This window comes from Camelus bactrianus, chromosome 20 (assembly GCF_048773025.1).
Source record: "Camelus bactrianus isolate YW-2024 breed Bactrian camel chromosome 20, ASM4877302v1, whole genome shotgun sequence".
Taxonomy (NCBI): Eukaryota; Metazoa; Chordata; class Mammalia; order Artiodactyla; family Camelidae; genus Camelus; species Camelus bactrianus.
Window position 1 is genome coordinate 30,111,407 of NC_133558.1, and position 20,519 is coordinate 30,131,925.

At 34.7% G+C, this 20,519-nt stretch overlaps 1 protein-coding gene across 4 annotated transcripts in view; it reads right to left on the minus strand.

Annotated features, from left to right (window-relative positions):
* The window catches only part of SUPT3H (SPT3 homolog, SAGA and STAGA complex component), a 385,930-nt gene that overhangs the window by 309,379 nt on the left and 56,032 nt on the right, over positions 1-20,519 (minus strand). For 2 of the 4 annotated variants that reach the window (XM_074348842.1, XM_074348843.1), the window contains exon 3: positions 11,590-11,643. The exons of the other annotated variants lie outside the window; for them this stretch is intronic. In XM_074348842.1, coding sequence (XP_074204943.1) covers positions 11,590-11,643 — 54 coding nt within the window. The remainder of the gene's footprint in view (positions 1-11,589; positions 11,644-20,519) is intronic. 4 annotated transcript variants of the gene reach the window in all.

The window sequence follows — 20,519 nt, forward strand, 5'->3', positions numbered from 1 at the left end:
CTACATTCTATGCAGGGTACTGCGGGAGAGTTTTTCAAGGGCCAAATGAAGGAATATGTTTTAGATGGAATCTTCCAAGTTGACAGCCTGCCCACTTTTGGTAGGTATTAAAGGGTCCACAGCACTTTATGAATTAGCTGTGGTTTACCTAAAAAATCATGGCCAAAAGCGGACACGGTCACTGCACATTCAATTTATTCCTATCAGAAATCAATGCGCCTTAAAAAAAAAAAAATTAACCTATTTAGAGAAAAGTCAAGCTAACTAAATAGCATTCTAAATAGCATTACTGATTGAATGGCAATCATAATATACCATTTTAAAATCTACAATATGTTTAATGATAGGTCAAATTTTAATTAATATTTAGGTCTTTCATAATACAGATCATCTGTCTGTATCCCTACATTTTAATTAAACCAATAAAAAATGAACTAACATTAACTGCATAAGGATATGTAATAGCTTTTGCCAATTCCTTGGGGAGTAGTGGTACAAAAATATTCATAGAATCTTTACTATTTTATGAAAAACAAAAAAACTCCTGAAAATCCTTATCTGGATTACCTATATAAAAGATTGTCTGAACAACAGAAGACTTTCCTACCAAGCTGACCAAATAGCCAAACAAAATACAATCAGGTATCTGCTCTCTCAGTAAGAACTACGTGAAAGCCTTGGCTGAGCTACATCGAAGTCACCAAGGTGAGCACTGGTGGGAAAGGCCTGACCCGGCTGTGTCACAGTCCTAGTCCAACTCCTTGCAATAAATTCCTGATCTAAACAAATGAAATTACCCACCATTATATTACCTGCATCAATAAATAAGCCAGCTTTTACTTAAAGGTTTTATATACATTTTTTAATTGTGGTGGTGAAGGGAAATGGAAAGATTAGCAGCCAACTTTTTTTCTTTCATTTGCTCAGTTTCTTAAGAAAATTAAGCCTATTTTAAGGAAGGCAAAAGGAGTTACCTTATTAAATGACGTAAGGAGAGTAGTAGGTGGGGCTGGTTTCTTCTAAATCATTGCGCTGATCCATTAACTGGAAAAGTTTTCCACTACATTAATGTTACATTTGATAGTTAAAATCTGATAATTAAGCTCAAACTATTAAGACATTATTAACGCTAAGCCAGGGGCCTGGAAATGTCTAAATCTTCTAAACTGGAAGTAAATTCAATCTAACTGCTGCTGCGAATTTGTAATGATACCAAGACATTTTTCCTTTCTCCATCACTTTCTTACATAAGGATAAGGTACTAACGCAGCACAAGCCGGTGGGCATGACCTCCCTGTCACCCCAGTCAGCTGGTTCTTCTTGTACAGTGTACTGTCTCCGGGAGAGCACAAGAATGTATCTGGCATCCAGGTTCTGATGCTCACTAACTGTAAGACTTGGAAAACATAACCCATACCAGAGTTGTTTCCTTCAACAATGATTTAACCTGGGGGGACTGTAGCAAAGTTACAGTTAAATAATTCAATTCCTTCAGTGAACTTTTTCTAAGGACCTACCAGTTGACAAGTCCTGTCCTAAGCCCTCAGGACTAAAACTCAAAAAACACAACTTCTCAAGCCTCAAAATCCTTGTCAATAAGGCAGAGACAGTACCTATAATTGGAGGACAGTATCATAAGTGATACAGTAGAGCCCCAGAATTAAGGGTATGGAAAGGCATTTGAGGAGACATGACGGCTGACTAAAGTTTTGAAAGTAGAGGTTAATTCTTAAAAGAGCAAAATAATTTTGACTGCTGTAGTAAATAATTCATATTGGGGAGCAGAAGATGAAACCAAAGGGAGTAGGTAAGAACAAAAACATTATGCAATCTATAATAAAAAATATACAAATACAAGGTATTATATCACAACTAAATCATTAGTCAGGCCATGTTATAATGGTATGTTTAAGTATCTGCTACATAAACTAGACAGTGAGCTCAGAGTCCAGGAAGCAGCAGAGTGATCCATGCAGTGTGTAACTTTGTGTATCTGATCTTTTCCCATCCTCAAATAAGTACAATTTTTTTAATTGAATCTTTTTTCTTAAAATAAAGCCTATCAATAATACTTCCCATTGAAAATAACCAGAAGAAAACCCACATTTCAGCATACTTACTTATTCTTTCCATTCCTCCTTTTGAGTTTGGATCTAAATCTCTATCTACTCTCTTAAACTGACATATCAGAAGACCTGAGTGTGGACTCAGGATTTCTTACTTAATAATAAAAACACACTAGACAAACTACCTAATCTTTTTTGAACTTCAATTTTTTTCATTCTATAAAATGTATTTATTATGATTTAGTGTGTCTGTCTCATGGAGTTTTGAAAAAGCTCAAATGAAGAATGAAGTTAGACATGTACATTAAACACTTGGTTTATAAGCCATAAAGGACTTCGCAAATGTAAAAGTGTAATTCTCCACAATAATACACTGGACTTCCTCCTCTTCCACACACAAGATTAAACCAATTCATTCCCCTCTCCCAACTATCCTATTCTCCCTCCTAGTGAAATGACTAAAGGTACTAATGTGGCAAACTAGGGACAATCTGTAAGTAAGACCTATGCAGGGGAAAAAAAGCACACAGCATGAAATGTCCCAGAGGAAGCCCAGATACTTGACTTACTAGACAAAGACTTTAAATAGTTATTTTAAGTATGCTCAAAAGCCCTTTAAAAAATGTCTAAATAACAAAAGGAGAGACGTATGGGAACTATGTTTCAATAAACAGAAAGAGGCAGAAATGATATAAAACAAATAGTTTTAAATTCTGGAGTTAAAAAGTATACGAACTAAAGTAAAAAAATTCACCAGAGGGGTTCAAAAACATACCTGTACAGGCAGAAGAAAGAATCAGCAAATGTGAGAACAGTAAAATTGAGATTATCCAGTCCAGAATAACAGAGAGGGAAAAAAAAGAATGAAGAAAAATTAAGAGACGTATGAAGCACCATCAAGCTAACCAACAGACACATAAAGAGAATGTCAAAGGAGAGTAGAGAGAGGAAAAAAAAGAATATTTGATAAATAATGAATGAAAAGGTCACAAATCTGATGGGAAAAATTACACATCAAAGAAATTCAACAAACTCCTAATAAGATACCCTGAAGAGATCTGTACCTAGATACAGCATAGTCAACTGCTGAGAGATGCAGAGAGAATCTTGAGCAACAGAGAATCAAATCATTAAGTACAAAGGGTCCTCAATGACAGTAACATCTGATTTCTTACCAGAAACCATGGGGGGGTGGGGGGTGGGGAGACTGTGGGGTAATATTGAAAGTGTTGAAAAGAAAAAAAAAAATGTAACTAAGAATTCTATACCTGGCAACCTATCCTTTAAAATGAAGGAGAAATCAAGACATCCCCAGGAAACAAACTGTTCACTGCTAGGAGACCTGCCCTACAAGAAATACTAAAGGGAGTCCTTTATGCAGAAATGAAAGGACAGTAGATAATAACCAAACTCCAAATGAAGAAATAAAGACAACTAGGATAAACCTACAGCAATCAAGACAGTGTGGGCTAGTGAAAGAACAGACAAATAAATCAATGGTTCCAAATAGAGCCCAGAAATAGGCCCACATGAATACAGCCAACTGATCTTTGATAAAGGAGCAAAGGCATACAATGGAACAGATGGTACTCAAACAGATGGACATTCACGTGCAAACAAATGAATCGAAACACAGACTTTATATCCTTCAGGAAAATTAACTCAAAATAGATCGCAGACCTAAATGTAAAATGCAGAACTGTAAAATTCATAAAAGGTAACACAGGAGGAAACCTAGATGATCTTGGGCATGGTGATGACTTTTTCAATACAACACCAAAGGCACAGTCCATGAGGAAATAACTGAGAAGTTGGACCTCACTGGAATTAAACATTTCTGCTCTGGGAAAGGCACTGTCAAAAGAATGAGAAAATAAGCCACAACTTTTGCAAAAGACATCTGATAAAAGACTGTTACCCAAAATACGTGAAGAGCTCTTAACACTCAACAATAAGAACCGACAACACCACATGTTGACAAGGATGTGGAGCAAAAGGAACATTCACTGCAGGTAGGAATGCAGAATGGTACAGGTATTTTGGAAGGGGAAAGGATAACTCAGTAGTAGAGATTTACACACAGAACTCCACACACTACTTGGCTCTCCCCTTAGGAAATATAAATTAATAATATTTCAAGTCTATAGAGGTCTTTTTCTAACTATGGTCTAAAACACAAATCACATACTGACCATCTTAAGTATAAACTGTTGCCTTTTAAAAATTCCATCATTATCTTAGTCCATGAAGGTATTAGCAACTATGAAAATAAGTGGGTGGGAAAGTGTAATTTGAAAATATTTGGTCAAAGAAAAAGCCCAGTATGACTAAAACAAGATGGCAAATGACTTCATCTTCTTTTGGAAAATGACCTCATTATGACAACTAGCTAACCAACTGGCTTCCAAAGCCACTAACAGTAGCTTACAAAGTCTCAGCTGTTACTTTTTCTAACAACTAAAAGTTGATTTCATTTTAAATGTCATTTCAAAAGAACTAAATGATTTCTTCAAAGCACTACAATTTATGAGCAAGAATTACATTGAAAAGAGTACAATGATAAGTCTGTGACTTGTTCAATAAAGATAATAAAGAATGACAGAACAATCAGTTAAAAAACACTTGACTGGGGCATTCTTGGACAACAAGCAGACATATTTAGAAGAACTATAAATCATCCATGAATAAGACAGTAAACACAGAAAGTGCTTATTTTGACCTTTAAGAATATAAAAATAATCTAACTGACAGAAGTTGTGATATAAATTTTTGATAAGTAGTTTATTTCAAAAGAAAAACAGGAATATTTGAATAATCTTTCTGGAAAAAAAAATTCAAGTAATTCTTGAACTTTAAAACTTTCAGATCCTAAGTACAACAGGAAAACTGTCACTAAATAAAATTCTGTGGAATACTGTTCCTGATATTCCTAAAAAGCCCTACATGATGGAGTCCCTAACATGTCTGAAATCTTGTCTTCTGCTATAACTCCCCACCCCACCTGTACTCACTCCAGAGAGACGTAAATGAACGTAGACACAGGTACAAATTTTGACCTCAAAAGAGACAAAAGGAACTAACACACAGTCACCCTCAAAGCAGCGCAGGATTTCAAGATACTGTAAGCATAGTACACAAAGTCTTTCGTTATCTAAATCCATTTACTTCCCAGCCTCATCGCCCACCAGTCTTTCACATACAAGCCAAGTGCCGAGTACAGAACCCACAGTTCCCTCAGAATGGCTACGATCTCTCAAGACTCTACAACATCACATACAATGTTCTGTCTAGACAGCCCCATCTCTTTGGAATTCCCAAACTTACTCCCTGTATGTCCCCGTGACTACCGGCCCCTGTGGCACAACCCTCTCCCCTATCCCAACCCTGGGACTCCAGGAGGCCTGAGAGACAATATAGCAAATGTTTAGGAGCACGGGCTTTGGGGCCAAACTGCCCAAACCTGAATCCCTCCTCCAAATTGAACCAAACCCTGTATCATCTTGGCAAAGTCCTTATCTCTCTGTGTCATGTCTTATTTATTTGGAAACTGTGATAATAATGGTAGCTACATATAAATTGTTGAGATGTAAATAAGTTACTGTATATAAAGCCTTAAAAGAGTATGAGTCATGCAAGATATTCTTCAAGTGTCAGCTATAATTATTCTCTTAAAATTCAGTTTAAGTATCACATCCAGCCCAACTGCTCTCCCCTAAGGCTGAGTTATGATCCTCTCCCCGTCATCCTTACGATGCTGTTTTGCTCATCCATTTACCACCTAATACACCCCAATGTCCTTTATCCACTCTATACCTCCAGCACTAAGCACAGTTACTACCATGTGCTGTATTGAATAAGTACTCTGAACATACAATGAATGAAAGCAAAAACACAAAGTAATAAAGGATAATATAAGGCACATAGTTTTAACGATAGGAAATACATAAACAAGCAGGACTGTCAAGCATGGTTAGAGGATTTACACTGGCTGAGAGAGCAGGGAAAGGCTGAACTACCCAGGGGAGCCCCCCCGGGGGTAAGGCAAAGTACATCAGAAGACAGTACCAATCTAAGACAATACTATCTAACCATTAGTGGTATTATATTCAGAAGATACTCTAATGACAATAATTTACTGAGAAGTCAGATAATATATTAACAGACTTTTTAGAAAATATTTATGTATAATTACTTATCTTCAGTTCCTAAAAAAGAGGTAAATATAAGAAAATATCCATCAGTAATACCTGCATTATCTTGTGTGGTGAGTCTCAGAGCGAAGGGTGAGATAGTTACTAAATATGCTTGCTGAAAGATTTTAAAGAAAAATCATACTAGTCAGCTGTTAACACCAGTACAGAGAAGACTGAAGTATGAATTATTTTTGTTAATAGCAACAATTTCTTATTCAAATATTAAAATACAATTATCTTTCTTTGGACAAATTCAGTCTAAATTTTAAAACTACTTGGGAAATATAAAGCCTCTTGCTTTCTCTTGTGGATGAAAAGGAAGACAAGCACTGAGCTAACAGCACACAGACGTGAGACCACGACTGTCCATCAGGCACAGGCTGTACCACATTGGCCGCCCTGCAGGCAGCTCTGAACTGCACTGTCCGAGGACCAAATGAATCCCTTCTGGAGAAGGACCAGGACATCGACAATTTCACAAAAAAGTCCGGAGTACGGAATAGAAAGGGAGAGAAAGCTAATATTTTTTTTTTTGTATGTACTCTTCTGGGCATTGTTTTAAATCTCTCATCATTTAAACATCAACAAAAGTCCTGTAAGGTAGGTTATTATCTCTCTCTCCAAAGACAGGGAAAAAACTAAGTTTCAAAAAAATTAACTTGTTCAATGAAAGCCTCACTCGAAATTAAAAAGTAGGAATTATACCAGATCCCAGGTCTACCCAATTCCAAACTCCTTCCACACTACTGTTTCAAATGTCAAAAGACAACAGTAGCGAACATGACTGCAGGCTTCCTCTGTGTACTAATGTATCCCACAATACAACATCCTCAAATCCCATTATGTCTTGCTACTCTCAGTTGACAAATGAGGAACCTGAAGGCCAAGAAAGTGAAGTACTTCACTCCTAGTCATACAGCAAACAAATCATGAAGCCAAGTTGCAAACCCAAGAAGTCTGACTCAACCATTAACTGCAAGCAAAACAGAAAAAGTAAGAAGGCTGGCCTTGGGAAGATAAAGCCTAACAGAGATACCATGGGCATTTTCCAGTCTAACTCCCACCTGAAACACAACTCTTCTATACGGAATTCTAGCTAGCAATGAGAGGCAGACAGATCTGGGCTCAAATCTTAGACTCACTACCTGTTAGCTGTGTGACCCTAGTCAATTCACATAACCTTTCTCTAATCTTTAGCTTCCTCATTTGCAAAAGAGATAAAGAGGCTCTACTCAGCTGACAAAGGGATGAGATAATGCATGAATGCTACATCTACTATAAGGGAACGAAACTTTATCTCATTTTAGCCTTACAATAATCTTTCAAGATGCATTATCATCACTTTTAGTGATTTAGGATAGCATCTCAGAGGTTATGTGGCTTACTCAAAGTCACACTTATTAAGCAATAGAAGAAAAATTCAAATTATACCCTTCAAAATTCAAAGATAACACAGCTTTCCTCTCATACCAACAGTATCACCAAGTAGAAAAGAGTTCTCAAAATACTATTCTCTTAGAAGTTAATCGGAACCACAACAAGATTATCAATTCATATAACCTTTCGGCAATCTAACAGCAATTTTGGACATACAGTATTTCTCCAGACTCTCTAGACTCTTTACCATCAGTAAAATATCATTGTTATGCAACTTCCCGTCAATGCTAACAGCCACGGAAAATCCACTATGATTCTTGCCCCTTGCCTATTTCCCTGTGTAACAAAGATCTGCATTAAACATAACATGGTCAAAACTTTAGTGAGGCCAGAAACCACAAAGTCACAGTGGGCAGTGAGAGGCAGGTGGAGACTGGCAGCTGCTTCTCCTGCCAACCCTATTAACTGCAAGACTGTGGATAAGTCACTTAGCCTCCATTACTTCCATTTCCTCATCTCTCCTAGCATTACCGTGAGAACTTGCAATAGCACTGTAGCACTGCACTTATTTGCTTACATACATTATCTAATGGCATCCTTACAAAAGTCCAAAGGCGGGGGGAGTACTCTCTTAACTCTGTCTTACAGATGAAAACAGAGGTTGAGGTTCACCCAAAATCACACCATCCTGAAGCTGCCCTAGGTCCCAAAGATCTAAAGACATGATCATAAACATTCTATATATAGTCTCTTACATTGCAGGATTATATCTAGGAGTAGGCCCTCCTGACACTAAAACATAAAAAAAATAAAACAAAAAACCTTTGCTTTTGTTATTGAAAATACACACAGAATTACAATATGACCCAGTAACTCCGCTCCTAAGTGTTGTCAGTAGCTGGGTTTTTTGGGGGGTGTTGGGGTGGGGGTTAACATAAGTAACTACTCAATGAGTATGGGGTTGCTTTTTGGGGTGATGAAAAAGTTCTGGAACTAGACAGTGGCAACTAGAGACTAGTAACCAGATAATTGTGCAACACTGTGAACATACTTAATGCCACTCTCTATTCTCATATTTTAAACATATACAAGGGAATACTACTCAGCCATAAAGAAAATGAGAATGAAATCCTGCCATCTGCAACAACATGGATGAAACTTGAAGGCACTATGCTAAGTAAGAGAAGTCAAAAAGAGAAAGACGAGTATCTTATGATTTCACTCATATGTGGAATCTAAAAAAAACAAGACAAAGCAAATAAAACAAAGCAAACAAAACAAAACCAAACTCATAGATACAGAGAACAGATTAGCAGTTACCAGAGGGGATGGGGAGTGGTCAACTGTATGGTGACAGATGGTAACTAGACTTGTGGTTGTGATCACTTTGCAGTGTATACAGATGTTGAAATATAATACTGTACATCTGAAACTTCTGTAATAAAAATAAAACATTAAAAATAAATTAAAAACTAAAAAACAGTCAAAATGATAATTATTATGCATATCTGATGACAAATTTTAAATAGGAGGGAGAGTATCTTAAGTCAAGTTCCCAAGAAACAAAACTCGAAAATGAGAATTCTTTGTAAGTGACTGAGGGAGTGCTCTTCTGTAAAAAATTTTAGGAAGAAGATAAAGCAACAAGGCCAAGGGTGTTGCTAAAGTCTAGCCTGATCCCACGGTGAACTCTGGAGTCTAAATGGCACCAGGGAGTCATCCTGTCTTGAGACATGGCCGAGTCCCCATACTCCATAAAAGTCAGTCACTGGCTGCAGGCCACCCATCCACCCCCTGGGAAAGTGGGGCGCTTACTGTCTCAGGTACCTCTGGGCGAGGTAATTCCCAGCAGTGCTGTGGAGGAGAACTGTTACACCTAAGAGCTGTCAGTCACCAAGTCTACAGATGAGGAATAGGCAGGTACTCCATCCAGATTAAAAACATCTGGGTGGGGCTTCTATACCATTTACTACAAGGAAAGAACAAGGAAACTGAGGAACGTATCCAGGATCACATACCAAGTATAACTGGAACTTAAAACCTATTTTCTTCACCTTGTAACTCAAACTTTTTTATTCCAGTTTGCATGTTAATCCCTTTTCTGTCACTACCTACTATCATGTTTATACTTCTATGTGGTACTTAACCTACAGTATTAAGTTGATTTGTGTGCTCTAAATAGTTCCTTCAATATAAATTCATTTGACCTGTGAATATGCCTTATTCAACCTGTAGTCCCACCAAAAACACAGAGCCTAATGTATAATTAGTGTTTAATAAATGGTCATAGAATGAACAAATAAATGAATGATACTGAGCTTCTAAATTCCATGTTTTAAGACACTGTAATATATAAAATTGTTGTTAAAAAAGAAAAAAAGACACTGATTTCAGGTTTCCAGTCTGACATGTAAAGAGGCTAGAAGGCATCACATTTTCCTCAAGACAAGAAAAAAGTGAAACAAACTGAAAATCAATCCGTCTTCTTAGGTGGAGAAAACACTCCTGTGTTTCACCTCCCAGAGCCCCACCGGGTTTCATAGTGAATATCAGAAAAAAATCTACTCTAGCAGGGAGAAGGGGAAAGTAACTGTTTTGAAAAAGCCCCAAAATACTCTGTTGTGCTGAACAAAAGCTAGCTCTTAAGGGAAACCACTTACCAGAGCCTAACCAACATGCATTACACCAAAGACTAACTGCCCCTACGAAAGGGAGGCACTCAAGTCTAGCGGTCTCTGGTCTGTGACATGGGAGATGAGAAATACCCATCCCACCCTCAACTAGCCCTCCACATGAGAAAAAAGAAATGCTCAACCTCTGCTCTTCTAGCCTTCCTAAGACAATGTGAGCAGAGAAGATGGGAGAAGAGAAGCACTTATAAAGGTCACAGCCAGGCACACAGGCTCAAAAAAGACTAAAAACTGAATACAGAATTACAGAACACTTCCCATTCTCCAACCTCTACCAACACATCAATCAGCTTTTCCTATAATAACAGATTGCAGCTGCAAGACCCCCAACCTCAGACTCTACTTAAGAAGGACTCTCAAGGTAAACCCAAAGACAACAAAAGGAAAAAAAAAAAAAAGAGACCCTACAGGAAATTTTAGTCTCTGACATTATGACTACAGTAACAGCTGTTACTGCCTAATTCCTAGCCAGATAAACATAAAAACCTAACACTGAAGATCTGTCTATCTCAGTTTCTTTCACCAAATGCATTTGGACTTCCAAAAAATTACATGGCCAGCTAATCAGGCAAAATAGCAATTTGAAGAGACAAAACAAGCATTAGAATCAGAATCAGATATGGCAGAGATTTTGAAATTGAAAATAACTAAAATTATTTTAATTTTTTAAACTGGAATTATCTAAAATAGTCTGGAATTTAAAATTACAATGACTCATATGCTATAGGCCCTAATAGAACAAGCAGACATGTGAGAACAGATAGGTAATATAAGCAGAGGGATGGAAACACAAAGAAAAAAATCAAAAGGAAATGCAAAACAACAACAACAACACTATAGAAGAAATAAAGAATGCTTTTTATGGACTCAGCAGTAGATTGACATGGTAGAGGAAAGAATTAACAGAGCTTGAAAATATGTCAACAACTTCCAATATTGAAAATTTAAAAAGTATATGAAAAAGAAATGAATATTGAAAAATTGTGGGAAAATTAGCACAAAAGTAACATACATGTAATACATGTAATGGTAATATCAAAAAGAAAAGAAAGAGCAAAAAGGAAAAAGAAATCTTTGTAATAATAATGGCTGAGAATTTTCAAAAACTAATGACAGACACAAAACCACAGATCCAGGAAGCTCAGAGAACACCCAGCAGGATAAATACCAAAATATCAACATCTAGGCATATCACATTCAAATTGTAGAAAATTAAACACAACTAGAAAATCCTGAAAGAAGTTAGGAAAACAAAAACCTTACCTATAGAGGTCAAGGATGAGAATTACATTGGACTTCTCTTCAAAAACTATGCAACTAAGAAGAGAGAGAAATTAAATATTTAAAGTGTTGAAAGAAAAAAAAACAAACACCAACTTAGAATTCTGTGTCCATTAAAATTATTCTTCAAAACTCAAAAATAAAGACTTTCTCTCTCTCTCTCTCTCACATACACACACACACACAAAAGCTTGGCATTACCAGTAAACCTGCCTCACAAGAATGTTAAAAGAAATTCTTCAAAGAGAAAGAAAGTCAAAACCACAGATCTATGTAAAGAAAAATAATAGCATTAGATAGAGGATGAAAAAGGTAAAATAAACTTAGTTATTCCTTATTGAACTAACAACAGTTTGTTCAAAATAATAATAGTAATAACGTGTTCAGCAATTACAGCTTATAAAGAAGTAAAGTGAATGACAGCAACACTATAAAGGAGGGAGTACTCTTTTATAAAGTACTTGGAATACTCATGAAGCCATATAGTGTTACTTCAAAGTGGACTTCGATTAGTTAAGCGTACATTCCAAAGTCTAAAATAACCCAAAAAAAAAAAAAAAAAACTTTTTTTAAAAAAAGTAAGTATAACTGATATGTTAAGAGAGGAAAGAAAATGGAATCATATAAAATGCTAATATAACACCAACTGGGAAAGGTATAAAAAAAGTGGAATACAAACAAACGAAGAACAAGAACAATGAGAGTCAAAAGTTACAAATATATAGATATTAATCCAACTATATCAGTAAACAAATGGATCAAAGAAAAAAACTAAGATAATGTCCATCAACAGATGACTAGATAAAGAAGATGTGGTATATATAAAACAGAATACTACTCAGCCACTAAAAAGAATGAAATAATGCCATCTGCAGCAACATGGATGGACCTGGAGTTCGTCATACTAAGTGAAGCAAGCTAGAAAGAGAAAGAAAAATACTATATGATACCACTTGTATGTGGAATCTAAAAAATGGCACAAATGAACTTATTCACAAAACAGAAACAGACTCACAGACACAAAACAAACTTATGGTTGCCAGGAGGGAAAAGGGGTGGGAGGAATAATAAATTGGGAGTTCAGGATTTGCAGATACTACCTATGATATATAAAACAGATAACCAACAAGGTCCTACTGTATAGCACAGGGAACTGTATTCATACTTTGTAAATAGCTTATAATGGAAAAGAATGTGAAAAGGAATATATGTATATATATATATATATATATATATATATATATATATATATACCTGTATCACTATGCTGTACACCAGAAATTAACACTACACTATAAATCGTCTATACCTCAATTTTTAAAAATTATAAATTTAAAAAAATTAAAATACTCAAAACATTTTTAAAAGATGGCTCTTTTTAAAAAATGACATTTATAAAGATTTAGCCAATTTAAGAAAAAAGATACAAATTACTAATATGAGAAATGAAAGAGGGAACATTACTACTTATCCCATGGACATTTAAAAGATAATAAAGGAATACTATGAACAACTCTGTGCCAACAAATTTGAACCCAGATAAAGTGAACCAATTCCTTGAACAACACAGGCTACCAAAACTCATACAAGGACAAACAGATCATCTGAATATGTCTAAATCTATTTCAACAATTGAATCAATAATTAATAACCTTCCTAAACCGACAGCATCAGTCCTAGATAGCCTCTTTGGTAAATTGCAGCAAATATAAGGAAGAAATTCTCTGCAATGTTGTACAATCTAATCCAGAGGGAACACTTCTTAACTCATTTTATGAGCCCAGCATTACTCTAATACCAAAAGCAGACAAAGACATTACAAGTAAGGAAAAATACATAACATTATCTTCCATGAACACAGATGCAAAAATTCCTCCACAAAATATTAGCAAGTAAAATCCAATAATGTATAAAAATAAGTATTCACCACAACCAAATGGGATTTATTTGAAAATCAACTGATATAATCCATCACATCAACAGGCTAAAGAAGAAAGACCATATGTTCCTTTCAACAGATAAAGAAAAAGCATTTGACAAAGTCCTCCAACACCCACTCATGATAAAAATTCTCAGCAAATTAGCATTAGAGGGGAATTTCTTCAACTTGATAAAGAACACCTGTAAAAAAAAAAGTCTACAGCTTACGTCATTCTTGATGGTGAGAAACGAGATGCTTTCCTCCAAGCTCAGTAACCAGGCAAGGATACTCCTTTTCACCACTGCTGCTCAATGTCATACTGAAAGTTCTGGCTAACGAAATAAGCCAAAAAAGAGCACACAAACAGTATAAATGTTGAAAATAAAGAAATAAATCTGTCTTTATTCACAGAAGACTTGACTATGTGTAAAATCACAAAGAATCAACAAAAAGCTGGAAATAACAGGCAATTAATAGCAAGGTTGTAGAATACCAAGTAAATAAACAACGGACAATTACTTCCCTATACACCAGCAATCAATAATTGGAATTTTAAATTTTAAAAAAATACTATTTACCTTGGCATTAAAAAATCCTTACTTAGATATTAATCCAACAAATTATGCAGATCAGTATGTGGTAAACTACAAAACTCTGATAAAAGAGACTAAAGAATATTTAAATAAATAGAAAGATATTCTGTGTTCACTGACAGGAAGGCTCAATACTGTTATGGTATCATTTTCTTCCAACTGAATCTACAGATTCAATGCAATCCCAAAGAAAATCCCAGCCAGTTATTTTATGAATATCAACAAACTGATATATTGTATCACTGTAGCATAATAAAGCTACAGTAATCAAGACAGCACATGGTACTGGCAAAAGAAGAAACATCTAAATCAATGGGATAGAACAAAAAGCCCAGTAACAGACCCACAGAAATACAGCCAACTGATTTTGTCAAAGGAGCAAAGCCATGCAATAGTCTTTCCAACACATGGTGCTGGAATAACTGAACCTCCGAATGTAAAAGAAATGAACCTAGATACTGACCTTACATCTTCCAAAAAATTATCTCAAAATGGTTCACAGACCTAAATGCAAAATTTAAAACTATAAAATTTCTAGATATAGGAGAAAATCTAGATAACTTTGAATTTGGAAGGCCTTTGTAGATACAACACCGAAAGTATGGTTCATGAGAGAAAAAATTAAGTTGGACTTCATTAAAATAAAAAAACTTCCACCGTATGAAAGATACCATCAAGAGAATGAAAAGACAAGTAACACTTTGGGAGAAAATATTTGCAAAACACGTGTCTGGTTTGGTGGCTCCTCACAAAACTAAACACAGAAATACTATATGACCCAGCAATTCCACTCCTAGGTACACACTCAAAAGAACTGAAAATAGGAACTTGAACAGAGAAGTGTATACCAGCGTTCAATTACAGTGTTATTCACAATAGCCAAAAGGTGGAAACAAGTTAAGTGTTCATCAATAAACGAACATATCAACAAGATGTGGTATATACAAAGAACTCTTAAAACTCAATTTTAAATAACAAAAAATTTAATTTAAAATAGGGAGAAAGATCTGAACAGATACCTCCCTAGGAAGATACATAGATGGCGAATAAGCATATTAAAAGTTGCTCAACATAATTTGCCAATGAGGAATTGCAAATTAAAACAATGACGAGGTACCACTACACACCTATTAAAAGAGCTAAAGTCCAAAGCACTAAGAACAGCGAATGCTGATAACAGTGTGGAGCAAGGGCAGCTCTCATTCATTACTGCTGTGAATGCAAAACGATACAGACACTTTAGACGATAATTTGGCAGTTTCTTACAAAGTTAAACATAGTCTTAGCAGACAATTTAGAAATCGCACTCCTAAGTATTTACCCAAATGAACTGGAAACTTATGTCCACACAAAAACCAGCACTCATATTTTTAGCAGCTTTATTCATAATTGCCAGAAACTGAAAGCAGTCAAGATTTACCTCAATATGTGAATGGATAAACTGCGGTATATCCATACAATGGAATATTTTTCAGCAGTAAAAAGAAATTAACTTTAAGCCACAGAAAAGACACACTGCTTTTAAATGAACACTGCTAAGTGAAAATCTTTAATCTGAAAACGTTATATTTTCTATGATTCCAACATATGACATTCTGAAAATGACAGTAACATAGAGAGTAAAACAACAGTTGCCAAAATGGTTAAGATGTTAAATTTTCTTACATGTATTTAACCAAAATTTTATGGTAATTTAGAGAAAAATGCCCTGTATGATAATGTAATTGCAGACATATAACATTATACAGAATTGCACAACATAAAGAATGACCCCCTAATATAAACTACTGACTTCAGTTTAGGAGATAACATATCAATATTGGTTCATCAACTGTAGCAAACATAGGGTCCCAATGCAAGATGTTAACAATACGGGAAACTGAGGGCTGAGGGAAGGATATAGAAACTCTGTACTTTGTTCTCAAATTTCTGTAAAATTAAAATGGCTCTAAAAAATAAAACCTATCAAGCTTTGAATGGTTCATTTTGACATTTCCAGTATTAAGCTTTTGAAAGATTTCATGCAGTAAATAAGTATCCAACAATGCTGCCATATATATCAATTATATGGAATAAACCATAAGCTCTTTCAGAAACGTGAAAACTTCAGGATTCTTAATTTTTTAAAAAATAGACAGATAGCTATAATGAGGAGAATCCTAGAGATTTACAATAGTACAAAGAGAAAGCAAACTATAATGACTAAATCTGTATATATCCATTAATTTTTAGGCCAGGTTTTAATCTTCAAATGCATAAATATTAAGTATTTCCTTATCTTTTTAAACAACATATGTTTAATTAAATGTTCCTCTTGTTTGTTAAACTGCTACAACAGTGATACCTTTTAAGGTAGATAGGGCAGTCTGACTCCATATTAAATGACCCTGGAGGATGGTTTTTGAGTTTTTGTTCATTAGTATCTTCGTGTGTTTCCTTCACAGAGAGGCTATTCTCATTACTTACAATGACTTGTGTGTCTGTTTTAAAATTAAATGTTAGGGAAAGGGAAGTGGTGTAAAAACAATCATGTTAGAACTTCATCAGAAATGAGGGCAAGCAAGCAATGGCCAGAGCTTGCAGGGGAGAAAGAAGGGAGGACAACTGCTCCTTTATGATGAAATTATATGAGATTTATACAGTAATACTTTTTCAACTGATCCTTCGTTATTTGTGCAATAACTGGAATTGCTTAAAATAATCATGGATAAAATAAGGTGTTTATGAATTGTCAACTTTTGCCATCTCACTTATATATAGCTCATTTATTTAAAATCTTAAGTATTAATACACTAAAGGTCTCAAATTTAGATCAAAATATGGGTTCATCTGCACTTTACCAATAAAAAATAGTAATGGTTACTTCTCCTGCTCAGTTGTTGTAACCATCGTCATCACCCAATAAATAATAGTCACTCTAGCTAATGTAGGTGAATCCTCAGAAAGCTAGTTTACTTTGGATATCATGAACAGTGATGGATACAATAAATTTTTTGGAGATTAATAGCAAAAATAATTAATTTCTTTCTCTGCTCAGATTAAAATTCAAATATAAATGAAAAAAGAGGGGAAATAGCTCACCATAATCACTAATAAGATTTCTGTTAAATATTTTATGCTTGGGCATTAAATTCAGTGCAATCTGTAAAAGAAAAAATTTCTGTTCACAAAAAGTATAAGAATCTTACCATACTTCGTATTAGTAATAATGAACAACTAAGATAAATACTGAGATTTATGATAATTGGGGGACGGATTATAATCTAGATTATTTATTTGGATTCCAGCCTTATTCCTAAAAGAATTTTAGGATGCCTTATAAAATTATTCACAGTATGTAACAATTATGTTATCAAGATGGAACTTACACTACTCAATTCAAAAGACAGTCATGAAATCTGACAGATATGATCTTTCATACAACAATGAACTAAAGACAAAAACAAAAAAAATGGGGGCGGAACCAAGATGGCAGAGTAGCGAGACTACAGCTCACCCTCTCCCACAAATACACCAAGAATCACATCTACAAACCCACTGAATCGCACAGAACACCTACTGAACTCTATAGAGTGTCTCTCATTTTGAAATACAAGAGGATTCTCACAAAATCCGATAAACAACAAGTTTATACTATATAGTACAGGGAACCATATTCAATATCTTGCAGTAACCTATGGTCAAACAGAACATGAGAACGAATGTACGTATGTACCCACGTGACTGAAGTATTGTGCTGTGCACCAGAAATTGACACAACATTGTAAACAGTACTTCAATAAAAATGTATTTTAAAAAAACTCAAAAAACCTCCAGATTTTGTACATACTTTAAGAAAAACTTCCATTATAATAAGTAAATTAAAAGTTTGGATCATTATTTCAAACTAATCTTGCCTGGTCTACTAAAGAGGCTCTCCACTAAGGCCACAAATCTCTCTATATAACAGTACAGAGGCAGCAGAACGGCAGGCCAACTGCCTGTGAGTGAATACACAGTTTTACTGAAACACAGCCATGCCCATTCATTTATTGTCTAATACATTAACTGCCTCTCTTTCAGACTATAGTGGCAGAGCTGAGAAGTAGACGGGGACCTTATGGCTCCCAAAATATTTACTACCGAGCGCTCTACAGAAAAAAAATGTATAGATCTTTGGTAGGGTGAGAGCTGACAACATAAATTCTAATTTACATATAGAGATACAGGTTTCTGCTCATTAAAATACTTCAAAGCATACAATCTAATAGTATAAACAACTTAGGAGAAGTACAATTCAGTAGTATTTATTTAATGTGAATGAGCTTTTAAAGGCATTTTTATGTATTTTAGAAGCACCTAATTAAAAATAAACAAATGACATAAAATAAGATGCCTGTTTTGATTTTCTAAAAACCTCTAGCTTATTGGTCTAGACTTGAGTAACTATCATTCGAATGTGAAAATTTTTCAGATTGGCATTTTCAAAAATATTTTACCATTTCCAATTTATATTTGCCATGTATAAATTTGTGAAAATTAGCTGTTTTATCATGAATAGAATTCAATGCAAAAAATAAAACTATAAGCTAAAATCTAGAATTGCTGTGAACAGCCAAGGCTATTCATATTTACACATTTTAAAGCTATTTATACAAGTAAATGAATTTTCCCCAACTATCTAATTTCAATTTGAAATCAAACCCCCATACACAATTTACAAAATGCTTCACTTTTCAGAAGTTACTGTTTAAAGTGAAAAATAGTAAAATAAATGCCTAAAATAAATAGTAAAAAAAAAAAGTTCCTTCACCAGGACTCATCAATTGTCCACATTTTGCCACATCTGTCTTATGTACATATGTGTTTAAGTATGGTACTGACTTCATGAAAATAACTCATCATGCACTCTCTTAAGAGTAAGAGTATTTTCCTATCTATGTACAATAGCTTTATCGCATTTAATGAATATTCCACAGAATCATTAATATCCAATCCATATTTGAATTTTCTCAAATATCCTAAAAATGACTTATGAAGCTTTTTTAAAATCTAGCATCCAATCAAGGTTCACATACATGGCCAATTTCTGAGACAAAGACCAAATTTTTCTTTAAATAGTCTTTTCGTGCATACTATCTTCTCTCTTCTTTCCATAAACTGGTTCTCTGGAAAAGCTGTGGGAACATACTTACCCAGTACTTTCCAGCCAGAACCATTCAGCAATGGAAAGGTACTGGGATAATGGTGGGGAGGAAACTGAATTTCCAGTTCTCTCGGGAGATTCTGTTTTCCTTATGAAAATATCTAGAATGAAACTGCAATCTTATCACAGCTGATTACATTTTTATAAATATATACTTAGCCAACATTCACTGATCAACACGTGAAAAGTCTTGTCACTAAGACCTGCCAGGATTTAAGAAATTAAGTTTTAATACTGTTATCATGAGTAACTTAAGAATCATGAATAACTATCTAAATACTATAACATTTTATTTAAAAACAAAAACCCTTTTTAAAAGTCTTAAGAGTGCTCTTTACTGGTCACTGAAAAAGCCAGTTTTAGAAGACAAAACATACTTTTTTAAAAAAATGTAGTCAATTTTTACACTTCACTAAGCTGAATAAAGTTTTAATCATCTCATAAAAAGAGTGGATAGCTTGCGTATTATGCCTATGCACTAAGAAACTGACTTCTTTAGCAATCTGTTTTGAAGCTTTCAAACTTTTACTAAAGTGTAAAACTTACATTTTGAACAATGCTTTATTATATCAATATTATAAAAATAATGTACTTCTGAATAACATGAACCACAAATTTTTTACTATTAATATAACTAAAATATATGAATATTTTAAAATTCTTTTCTAATTCATTTAATCTTAAAGTTCAAATTGGATCAATTTCTGACTCCTAAACTGAGAAATTGAGATTTCCAATGAGAATACTGTCCAATTTATGAAAACAAAAAGATCAGTACTCCAGTGACTCACAGCCAATATATTTTCTGTATTGTTAATTACAGCTGAACTCAGGAGTATTTTCCAGTGTAAATTACACACAAAGCTTAACAAATAGAGACCTAAATATGCAATCGCCTTTACAGAAACCAATGAAAAATCTATACACAGCAATGAAATTGGCATGCAAATAAAAGAACTGTCAAGACATGTATCCCTAGAAATAAGCCTACAATAACTATTTTAAAGGCTGTGTGTGGTCTCACCCATATATTTTGGCAAGATGCACTTTCTCCAACCACAGCTAGATTCATCCAAATGCAGTGGCACTGGAGAGCCTCTGTCTCACCTGTCAAAGCTGAAAAACGTTGTTCCAAAGACCACCATGAGTCCATGGAGAAAAGCCACAGTGCTACAGCTGTTATTGATAAGCCTCTAAAGGAGAAAATACTTCA